General features: G+C 43.8%; 1 protein-coding gene across 2 annotated transcripts in view; it reads right to left on the bottom strand.

Moving 5' to 3' along the window:
* The window catches only part of SIL1 (SIL1 nucleotide exchange factor), a 214,986-nt gene that overhangs the window by 143,427 nt on the left and 59,279 nt on the right, over positions 1–12,280 (bottom strand). Inside the window, exons 2-3 of one of the 2 annotated variants that reach the window (XM_070414888.1) lie at positions 7,473–7,585; positions 1,378–1,513 (exon numbers count right to left, since the gene is read on the bottom strand). In XM_070414888.1, coding sequence (XP_070270989.1) covers positions 1,378–1,513; positions 7,473–7,577 — 241 coding nt within the window. In that variant the 5' untranslated portion in view covers positions 7,578–7,585. The remainder of the gene's footprint in view (positions 1–1,377; positions 1,514–7,472; positions 7,586–12,280) is intronic. The other variant, XM_070414889.1, reaches the window with a different exon arrangement.

Below are 12,280 nucleotides of genomic sequence, written 5' to 3'. Positions count from 1 at the left end.
CAGGCAGAGGTTGGGTCTGCTGAACCCAGTACTTCTGTTCCTGAAACTTCCCTCTACTAACACCATTAGTTCCTACTTGGCTTTCTTGGTGCTTCATCACTCTTCTGTGGCAACAACTACCCCTATGTAAGCCCAGCAGGAGTGATATTATCACCAGAAAGTTGGCTGGCACAGCAAATGCTGTCCCTGCCAGCACAGCAGCAATGGAGGAAGGGAGGATATGGTGATGAATATCAGCAAGGAACTGATGCAACTACACTGTGGCAGCTGCCAGGACTTACCATCTACCTTGCCACAGTGCAGAATGCAAACACCTACTCCTCAGAACAGGCCCAAGTGTCATCATGGTAGAACAAGGACAGTTGGGACTAGGACAAATGGGAAGAAGGTAGGTCCAGGCTATAGGATCAATGACATAGGACAAGTTAGCTGAATAACATAGGTCAAATTACATAACCTCTCTGAGCCTCAATGCTTTTATAGGAAAATAATAGGTCCTATTATGTGAAGATGGAACAAGATTATACACATGAAGCACCTAACACAGTACCTGAATATGATAAACACAATTGCTGGCTACTTTCATTATTATTATTATCTTTTTTTTTTTTTTAAATCCTCACCTGAGGACATTTTCATTGATTTTTAGAGAGAGAGGAAGGGAAAGGGAGGGAGGGAGGGGAAGAGAGAGACAGAAACATTGATTGGCTGCCTCCCGCATGAGTCCTGACCAGGGCGGGGATCAAACCTACAACCTAGATATGTGCCCTGATAGGGAATCAAAATCATGACATTTCATTGTACGGAATGAGATCCAACCAACTGAGCCACACCAGCCAGGGCTTTCATTATTGTTTTAAACCCTGGGCTGGACTCAAAAAAGGGTTAGAAAGTTGTTCTTTCTGAGGATGCCCCATTTAAAAACCAGGCCAGGATCAGCCCGTTTCTTGGCACAGGTTCCTTTCGCAAAAGAACACTCCTGCCCTGCACCAATGCTCAGGACTCTCCTGTGAACAATATTTCAGCAGCACTGAGCCGAGCAGAAGAGCCCAAAATAGCATTTGCAGAGCAAGGCACATGTCACTGCCTCTCCTGTGCTTCAGAAGTGCAAGGAAAGAACGTTTTCAATCACTTGCTCAGAAAGCTTGGCCACCCACCACCTGCCTTCCTTCCAGGGCACTTAGAGGCTGAAATCTTTGTTCTGCTGGAAAATGAAGGTCCCTGAGCCCTGCAGCAGCAGCCACCACTGTGACGGACCACACTGTTCCCCTCCAGCGGGCCAAAGAGTGGCTGCTCCTTCAAAGGAGCCCTGTGGGGACAAAGGACATATACAACTTGAATTTAGAGTGTTTCATGGGGGGAGGGCGGGCTTAGTACCTGGCCGAAGGGCCTGCCACTCAGGACTTGGGTGAAACACCTCCAGGACTTCAGGGTCCAGCTCCTCCTCTGCTGTGGTTTCCTTTCTCTCTGTTTCTTTGGTGGTGCTCTTCTCTGGATTGGTCAGCGCAAACTCCTTCAGAGAAAAGAAACAGAGCATGACCAACCACAGGTAAGTACCAGGCAAGCAGAAAGAAAATGGCCTAGGATGGTACTCTCCCCTCTATGCTACTCCTCCCCTCTCCAGCCATGTTTGGACCTTTCACGAGGTTAGCCTCAGAACCAATATAAGTGAGACAATACGGTTAAATGAACAGAGTATGTGTTGCGTGGATACAGCATTTTTGTACATGCATACAGAAAAAGTCCACAAAGTTCCATAATATCTCCAGGGGGTTTAGGAAACATACTGGGAACAGAGGTTGGGAAAAAGAGACAATAAGCGCCTTTTACTTTTTACCTGATATGCTACTATACACTCTTTGATGTTTAAAATTCATATCTATGCCCTGGCTGGTTTGGCTCAGTGGATGGAGTGTCGGCCTGCGGACTGAAGGGTCCCGGATTTGATTCCGGTAAAGGGCACATGCCTCGGTGCGGGCTCGATCCCCAGTGTGGGGCTGCAGGAGGCAGCTGATCGTTGATTCTCTCTCATTAATGTTTCTATCTCATTCTCCCTCTCCTTTCCTCTCTGAAATCAATAAAAATATATTTTTTAAAAAATAAAAATAAATAAAATAAAATTCATATCTATTACTCTTACAATTTAAATATATATATTTATAAAAAGGAAAAAAAAATATATGAACAGGAGATAAGGCTCAAATGGCCACCCCAGATGTACAAAAGCTGGCAGCTGAGGCCCAATTGATTCCTAAGCAGCCTAGCATGGCACAGAAAGGACCTGGCAATTCCCTAGGATGCCTACAGGGCATAAATGATCACTTGGGACATTCCAACCCATGTGTAAGGGGTACAAGTGAGAAGCTGGTAGTCCAATTGGTCTGAGGGAGGAAGAAGCCCAGGTTGGAAATCTCTTCATAAAACCTGTTTCCTTCCACCCCATGGAGAGCATGGAGGACTAATGAAATGGTGTCAATGGAGTACTTTGAGCTCAGGAGACAAAGATGCAAGATAAATACAAAGTATTATTCATTTTGCTCCTTCCCAGGCTTCCTGTCCCATTTTTAAACCTGTTCTTGCATAAAAGCAGTAATGCCTCAGGAAATTGGAACCGGAGGGTTCAGAGCTCTGGGAAATTACATTTGGGAGGGCAAGGAAGAACGCACACTAGCACACAGGCATGTTATTTCAGCCCTCCCACCTCCCCCATGATCACTTTTCCTACACCTCCTAATTCTTCCACTAATAATAAGTATTTTTCATGGATTCCTCTTATGAACCCAAAACTGTGCTAGTTACTTTACATAGATTTCATTTTTGTTTCCAACAATTCTAACCTTAAATTGGGAGGTAACAATGCATCTCTTTCAAGCAGTGCCCCAGCTCCAGATATGCATCCCCACCTGCCTGGGTCTCTCAGATCCCATCTTTAATTAGATGTTAAGGTGTTGATGATAACAATGTAAAGCCTAAGGATTTCACATTTTAACAAGAAATAAAGGCATGAAATTCAGATGGCAGGATTTTAGATCTTGTTAAGAACTGGTAAGGAAACTACCTTGGGCAAGAAGAGGCTTTCAAAATATGTCATAAGTAAAGAGAGGCACTCACTATAGCATAATAGTTAAGAACTCAAGCTCTGCACCAGATGACCTAAAGTTCAAATCCCAGTTTCTTGTGACATCAGGAAAGTTACTTAACTTTCTAAGCATCAGTTTCCACATTTGTGATGTGGAGATAATAACAACATTAGCTCGTACATCAGATGAAGTACTACCTTGTAAACCATTAGCCCTGTGTACACAGTAGCTGTTATTCTTATTACTTATAAAGGTAGTCATAGTTTCCAGGTTAGATGAGTCTGTGCTATGATACCCAACAGAGACTATACTATATGGCATCATTTAGGCAGATCAGGTTTAGGTTGTGGTCACCTAGGCAGCCTGGCCCCACAAACCACACCTACCCCTTCAACCTGAAGTTTGCACAAATCTGAGCTCAAAGAAAACTAGGAACAGGAAAGAAAATGTGCTTGTCATGCTAAAGAGCAGATAGACTGGCATGTGGCACCCTGCATTCTGAGGGCATGGACATCAAGCTTCCAACAGCTGAGTTTCTGAGGACAGACTCTGTCAGCCTCTTTCACCACTATATCCTCCATGCCTAGCAAGGGGCTTAGTTTGTAATCACAGAACAAAGGAAAGAAGGAATGCCTCCCTCCCCTCTCACAAGCAGGTATGTCTTTTGGATGCCTTGGACTAAGACAAACCCAAATTAGCTGAGTCTGCTGGAAGCCAGGTCCTAGCCACACATTCCAGAAAAAGACCACCTTGTCCATTAAGTATCCAGAGCCTTTTTTTTTTCTAGATTTTTAAAATAAGGTTATCAGAGTAGGTTCAAGAAGGAGGGTTAGGAAAATCATGAAACATTGAGCCACATGCTTCAAGTCTGTGGCCAAACACTTTTGCAACAATCCTGTCACTGCTCAAAATGTTTTTTTTCTATTTCCTCTTGCTATCACTTTTGAGCCAGATGTTAAGCCACAACTACTCGTACACACACACACACACACACACACACACACACACACACAGTCTATCATTATTTTACAGCATACCTCAGTTTTTAGTGGGGGTAATACAAAACTGATGCTCCCCTGTCTGATCACCAAATCTGGCTTTGGACTGTTTGCCCAAATCACATCTGGCAAGCACTGACAGAGGTTCAGTCATATGAATATACCATAAATTCGTCAGTTCAAGAAAGGAATTCCACAATAGGTTTTGAGGAAAAGCAACATCATAGGGATGAGCTTGTAATGATAATAGAAGCTACCATTTACTAAGCCCTTACCATATGCCCAGCACTGGGCTAAAGTGCCTTCTGTGCCTCACAACTCGTCCAAGTTTCATCTGTGATGCACATACATTTATACCCATTTTACAGATGAGTATGGATATGGGGCCTGTGAAAAATCACACTGCTGGGTAAAGCAGAACAGAGATTTATGGTCAGGACTGCCTGGCTCCAAAGCCCAGGCATCACTTCTGACTCACTTCTGTGTCATGTGTCCTAATGGCTGTACCCTGGATACTGAGGAAATGAAGTGAGGGCCATGAGATTAACTTAGCATGTCTATCAGCACAGCCCCCTTGCCAAGGGAGGGTTTTCATGGACCAAGTGAGAAACCACAGTCTCAAAGAAAAGAATAAGCAAGACTAGCCTCTCTCTGCCTGGGCAGTGTCTTGAACAGGAGAGAAAGACCAAGAGGTGAGAGAAGCCAGACAGCCCTTGGTCAGCTCTGAAGTAAATCCCATGCTTTGGTGCTCTCCCAGCTGGCTTCTTAGGGGAGGCTCCCTTCCATGCTGAATCCTCAGCCCTCTCTTCTCCCTGACACCATCACTCCAAATACCAATTTCCTCTCAACTGACTGCAAGAAATCCCAGCTAAGGTGTTAGCTGACAACAGCTTACTATGTCACACTTCCTTGCGCTTGTATCTGTATAAGAAATTCTTAAATATCAAAGACTTCAAGATCCAAGAGAATGAATAAATCTCTAATGGTAGGTTGATAGATGCTGTGATAGAGACAGACTCCAGGGCAAGATTTTGGGACAGGGGTGTGTCTGACAGAGCCCTAAATTAAACCTTAGAAGCAGCTACCCCTTTACTGAAAATAATAGTTGACATTTACTGACCATCCATTGACCTGACTGTGCCAATCCCAAATGTTAGGTACTTTATATATGATCACATTTGATCTACACTAAAATCTTAAGAGGGACATACCAACCCTCTTAGATAAGGAAACAAAGCTCAGAAATGGTCAAAGTGCCAAAAGGACGTTACCAAGGTCTGTGTTCCTTCCACTGGGTTCCACTACCTCCCTCATTACTCACCACCTTTTTGAAGGCGCCTCTTATTCAGATACACGCAACCATATCACTTCAGCATCCACACAGACCTAAGACGTGGCATCTCAGGTGCCACAGCAAGAGCGAGGAAGGGAGGCTGACTCCAAGATCATGCCATGATACACACAGCCAACTTTTCCTGGGTGGCCATTAACCTTCACAAATGCCCTCCGGGAGGATAATTCCAGGTCTCCAGGAGCAGTTGTTGAACTCTGAAAAAAGGATACCGACCGTCCCCACTTCCCCCACTAACCACTTTCACTGTTGTGAAGGTGGCTGGCTGTATAATTTGGATTTTAAATGCCCCAGCAGGGCAGCAATTTTTATGGTATGAGAGAAAAGATGCTTCAACTCCTACTTGTGCTTAGCACATGATGAAAGATGATGACAAATTGATATAGCTTAGGAACAGACATAAGGATAAAAGCAGCTTCTGGTGATGAAAGTCAGTATTAACATTTTTCTGAAACTAGAGTCAACAGAACTAATATATATGGGCCAGAATAATTATGGCTTTGAAAGCTTATCTATTTGGTTGGACTCTTATCCAAAAGGGACTTATTGACACACAGTCCTTAAGTAAATTCATCAGCATGCTTTTGTTAATTGTACATCTGCTAAAGCTCACAACGGGGAGCACCTGGATCCTTGTGAGATGCAGGTTTGGGGTAGGGGGAATAGCCCTAATCTCCTGAGACACTTGGGTGCTTTTCTGGGTCAGGTCAAAGACAGCCCCAACCCTCATGCTGTGGCCAGTCCCACCATCAGGGGCCAATGGAATCTCATTCTCATTTTTCTTGAGGAAGAGACCAAAACCCCAGTATCAGCAAGATTAGTCAGAGGACATTAAAAGTTCAAAAGGATTCAAGACTCCTAACTGTACGTTGTCTCCTGCTCCTCAAAGTGGGGAGAAATGCAGAGAGAAAACAAATGACTTCAGAGAGAAGGTGGAAGCTTGTCACAAGTCAGAGGTGAACTTCAGCTGAGCTGGATTGTTATTAAATTCATCTCATTTGTCATTGGCACTTCAAGCCCTCCTGCTCCAAAGCTTCCAGCACTTTAGCCACCATTTAGTGGGAGCCCCCGGGGTTAGGGAAGGTGGCCAGCAGTGGATGAAGCTGACAATCAAGGCTTCCCAAGGGAGGGAAAAAAGAGGGCGCTGGGAGATGGTCAAGGGCAGGCTGTTACTGAGGCAGGCCAGGGGAAATGGAGCCAGAAGCCTGCTCAAGCTCAGGACCTTCTTGGGCATTTTGCTCAGGCCTGTGGCAATAACAGAAACCCTAAGCAATGGGGTCTATGTTAATAAAGGGAGGCTGGGAAAGAGGATTCAGAGTTACAGACAGACTTGAGAAAGCACAGGAAGAGAGAAGTAAAGGAAGAACCATTCTTACACCGTGCTCAGCATACAATCAGCCAGCTTTGGAGAGAATCTTGACCTTCCCAGCTCTGCCACAAACTGGTTGTATGATCTTGGCCAAGTTATTTAAAGTCTCTGATCTTAGTCTCCTCCTTCTCAAAATGAGGATAATAATTGTAGTTGTCTATTTCATAGTATTACTGGGGAGGGGTAAATGAGAATAGACATAAAGCACTTAATGACAACGCCTAGTACATGGTAAGCTTCTTATTATTAAAACTAGAGGCCTGCTGCATGAAATTCGTGCAAGGGGCTCGGCCCCCACCACCACAGTGGCTGCCTCAGCCCCTGCCACCACCTCAGCCACCTCTGCCTCGGCCCCCACCACCGCAGCTTCGTCCAGAAGGTCATCTGGAAGGACGTTTGGAAGGATGTCTGGCCTAATTAGCATATTACGCTTTTATTACTATAGATTATTATCATCACCACCATATGTTCCCCAAAGGGAAATTATATCATGAACTTTAAACAGAGGTCAGGGGATTCAGGGATAGAGGGAAAGAAATATACAGACTCCATGACTCAGTGCTGGCCACATTCATATAAGAAACATAAAAGCTCACCCCACTTCCACAGCAGCCCTGGTGGCATAGAGGCTTTTTTGGACCCAAAAGGGATCCCTCTTGTGATAAGGTACTTACTTGGTTCTGATGACTGAAGCAGAAGGTGAAGCAGGAGGCTATCAGTAGTCCAAGCAGCATGCCCAGAGGAGCCATCCTAGATTGGGGCAGGCCCTGAAGAGGCATAAAGAGACCTGATGAATATAAACACAGAAAACATAAGATCAATAGAAAGCTGGTGCCTAATTCCCTGATGCCTGATCCCCCAGCACTGAGATTCCCATGATGTCACTTGTTGAATGAATGTCATGTCAGACATTTCCCACATAGAGGTATTATAGGTCTTCTACCACAGGAATAGATTGAAGTGAATGAAGCCTCCATCTCTGATAAGGAGTCCAGCCACCCAAGGGGAGACATGCCTTTGTTAGAACTAAGCCACCAGAACTCTTACATGAGCTGTAACAGCCCTGGTCCCCTCCTTCCTCATTATCAACTTATCAGGTTGTATTGGGAGGTACTGGCTATGGTAAGGAGAAAAGGAAACTAACCCTTGATTGGTATGTGGACAGACATGGGCCCAAATCTGCATAAGCCTTTATAACCATTGACTTCTAAACCGTACCTCAGTTATACCTGAAGACAGATGCCATCAGCATCCCTAAACCAACATAGTTCAATATTCTCAAGCTACAAAGCCTTTCACATCACTTTTCAAACAGCCAGACAAATAAAAGTACACACCCTAATAGCTGTTAAAATTAAAATGACACAAAAATAAAAAGATATCCCATGTTCATGGATTGGACAGTTAAGGTTACAATACTACCAAAGCAATATGGAGATTCAATGCAATCCCTATCAAAATTCCAATGATTTTTTTTTACAGAAGTGAAGAAAACTATCCTAAAATATATGTGGAATTTCACAGCAGCCAAAAAATCTTGGGGGAAAAATAAGTTGGAGGACTCACACTTCCTGATTTCAAAACTTACTACAAAACTATAGTAATGAAAACAGTATGGTACTGCATGAGGACAGACATATGAACCAATAGGATACAATTCAGAGCCCAGAAATAACCACATTTGTGGTCAATTATTTTCATCAAGGTTGCCAAGAACATTCAATATAGAAAGAACAGACTCTTAAACAAACTGTCCTGGGACAATTGGATATCCACATGCAAAATAATGAACTGGACAGCCCTGGTCTGTGTGGCTCAGCTGGATGGGCATTGTCCCATGCACTGAAAGGTAGCTGGTTTGATTCCCAATCAGGGCACATGCCAGGATTACAGGCTCGATCCCTGGTACGAGGCATGCAGGAGGCAGCCAATTGATATGGCTCTCACATCCATGTTTCTCTACCTCCCTCCCTCTCCCCTCTTCCCTCTCTAAAAATCAATTTTAAAAATCTTTAAAAAGAAAAAAAAATGAAGTGGACCCTTCCTTTACACCATATACAAAAAAGTAACTCAATATGTGTTAATAGCCCTGTGGCCCAGTTGGTTGGGCATCATCCCATGCACCAGATGGTACTGGTTCAATTCCTGGTCAGGGCACATGCCTGGGTTGTGGGCTTGATCCCAGACTCAATCCCTGCTTGGGGATGTGCAGGAGACAGCCAATCGATGTTCTGCTCTCACATCAATGTATGTCTCTCTCTCTCTCTAAAAATCAATAAAAAATCTTTAAAAAGTAACTCAAAATGGATCAAAGACCTAAATTTAAGAAGAAAACATAGAGGAAATCATAATAACCTTAGATTTGGCAGTAGTTTCTTAAATATGACACCAAAAACATAGGTGATAAAAGAAAAAAATAGATAAATTAAACTCCATCAAAATTAAAATACTTTTGTGTATCAAAGGACATCAAGGGAATGAAAAGACAACTCACAAAATGGGAGAAAATATTTGCAAATCACATATCTAATCAAAGTTTAATACCCAGAATATATGAACAGCTCAAGAAAAAAGACAAGCAACCCAAATTAAAATGGGCAAAGGATTTTCTCCAAAAAAGATACACAAATGCCAACAGGGATATGAAAAGATTATCAACATCATTAATCACTGAGGAAATACAAATCAAAGCCACAATTCAATAACACTTTAAATCCACTAAAATTAAACAATAAAAAAAATAAAGCAATAAATGTTAACAAGGATGTAGAGAAACTGAAACTCTCATACATAGCTGGTGTAAATACAAAATGGTACAGCTGCTATAGGACACAATTTGGCAGTTTCCCAAAAATCTAAGCATAGAATTACCGTATGATCCAGCAATTCCAGCCGTAGGTATATATTCTACACAAAAGATATGAAAACAGTGACTCAAACATATACTTCCATGTGAATGTTAACAGTATTATTCACAATAGCTAAAAGGTGGAAATAGGTAAGAGAAAGATGTCTTCCGTAGAGTGAGGGAATGACTCAGCATAGGAAACCAGGGTGGCTGCCCAGACTCTTCTAAAAAGTTTGTCTGTTGCCCTAGCTGGCTTGTTTCAGTGGATAGAGCATCTGCCTGCGGACTGAAGGGTTGCGGGTTTGATTCCAGTCAAGGGCATATGCCTGGGTTGCGGGCTTGATCCCCAGTAGAGGGTGTGCAGGAGGTAGCTGATCAATAATTCTCTCTCATCACTGATGTTTCTATCTCTCTCTTCCGCTCTGAAATCAATAAAAATATATTTTAAAAAAATATCCTATCCCTAAGTAAAAAACAACAAAACTCTAAAAAATAAATAAAAGTAAAAGGTTTTTGTGTTGATCACTCAGACCCAATACACCTCATTAGGCAATTTACTCAATAGAGGCTTAATTATGGGAAAACATTTCTTAGGAGTATGATGTTTACCTTTTCTCTTTCCTGTTCTTACCACACTTTTCCATGTTCCACCTCAATAAATCGGTCCTGTGACATAATTGGACAAAAGCCCTGCCTGCATCCACTCTCAGAAGTTATTACCCACTTGCCCAGCCCACCCTTTCACCCCTTTTCAGGGGCAGACGGAATCTTTCCCTAAGGACATCTGGAGCCATGAAAGAAAACAGCCCTGCTGGACCAGCACTAAGCTAAAAAAGCACAGCCAAATGGAAAAGCAAAGGCTTGGGTGCTATAAATAGCTGCTACACTCACCCAGCAGCAAAAGCCTTTGCTTTCTGCCAGCTTCTCCCCTCTTTTTTTGTCGACAAAATGGATCGGCTGAGTGCCACATGAGCTTCCCTCAGCAACCTGGCTCCCTGGGGCACCAATCACACTGAAAGACAGGGAATGAGTTCACAGCATGGCACTAGGTTCTGGACAGGTGCCTGGCCATGCCTTGGTGTGAGGAGGGTGGGGGACCAGGCTGGATGAGGATGAACAAGGGAACGAGGCTTCCACATCAGGAGTGAGAAAGTTGGAAAGGGAGATGGGTTCCAAGATACCTTTCTTACCCCTGTGGCCTTGGCTGTGGGGAAAAGGGGAATAAAAAAATGAAAGTGGGGACTCACAACATTATGAGGACAACATACAATAAGAGAGAACAAAGAATATCCCAAAGTCACAGATTTCCTGTCCCCTACATGAGATTGTGCATGTATATATATATATGCATGTACACACACAGTTAGATGCTCCCTCCTGATAATAATAAACACTGAAACTGGTTCTGAGGAAAAAAGATGATGAGGAAGAGATAAATGAGAATAAAGAAGTCAAGGACAAAGAAGAAAAATGAATAGGAGCAGGAGGCCCAGAAGGGACAAAGGAAGAAGAGACTGGGGGCAAATGATTCACAAACAGCAGCTTCCTCACTCCTAGAGCCGTAAGGGGAGTGGGGGAAGAGAGAAATGGCAGCTTCTACAGGGCTCGCAGCGCCTCCATCTACACACACACACACACACACACACACACACAAACTTACACCCTCAGAAGCATTTCCTGCCAATACTAAGAATGAGAGATCAATTGCAAATGGATCCTTCATTTCCACCTGACCAATGAATGCACTGCCTCCATATAGTTTTTCCATGAAACAGGGAGAGAGAATATGGAGGGTGGGTAAGTGCATGGGAGAAGTGAGGCTGGGAGAAAAGTGTGACACAACTTCCCAAGCTTTGCAGGGGGCACCAGAGGGTAAGTGGGCATGGGTAATGGTATCCTCTATCCTGCATCCATGTCACCTGGTCTCCTCCGTATTCAGGATATAGCAGGTGGAGAGCAAATATTGTTTTTCCTGGGCTTTATGCTGGGGACAGGGGGAAAGAGGAAAACGGGAAGTGGCACACAGGTATGTTCTGCCAGGATGGTCCACCTCCTCAAGCAGAGGCCTGGACAGCAACAGCAACAAAAGCCTAAGATCCTGACAAAAATAAAGCCAAAGTCATGGCATCCCACTGAGGCATAATTTGGCACACAGCCTGAGGTTAGTGCCCTCCCCAAACCACTCACCACCCACTAACCCTGGTTCACCTAATCATCTGCCCCTGCACACCAGCAGAACAAACCCTCCCATCTGTCATCCTTGGCTCTCAATTGAGGACAGACCTACACCTTTACATTTATGTCCTTCTTCTGACTTAAAACACTATCATTCAGTACAAGGGAACATATTTCAATGTTCCATCGGTAACTCTTTCCTTAAATATTCTTGGGCTTTGGGACAAAAGAGATAATAGGGTACTTGAGATGACCATTTTCCTCTCAAAACTGGCCATTTGTAGGCTGTACCTCTACTTAAATTGAGGCTGGATGTTCTCAGCCATCTGAATTGCCAGTTTACTGCAGCAGGAGCAGATGATAGGGACATGGGTGGGAGGCAGCCCATGGACTGGCTAGCCCTTACCTCCCTTGGCGCCTCATGTCCTCCACTCAATTCAGACAGGACTGAGGGAGGGG

This window comes from Myotis yumanensis, unplaced genomic scaffold (assembly GCF_028538775.1).
Source record: "Myotis yumanensis isolate MYYU_CA2020_CCGP unplaced genomic scaffold, mMyoYum1.0.hap1 SCAF_5, whole genome shotgun sequence".
NCBI classification, from domain to species: Eukaryota; Metazoa; Chordata; class Mammalia; order Chiroptera; family Vespertilionidae; genus Myotis; species Myotis yumanensis.
The sequence above is the reverse complement of the archived record's forward strand: the minus strand, read 5'-3'. Positions and strand labels throughout refer to the sequence as shown.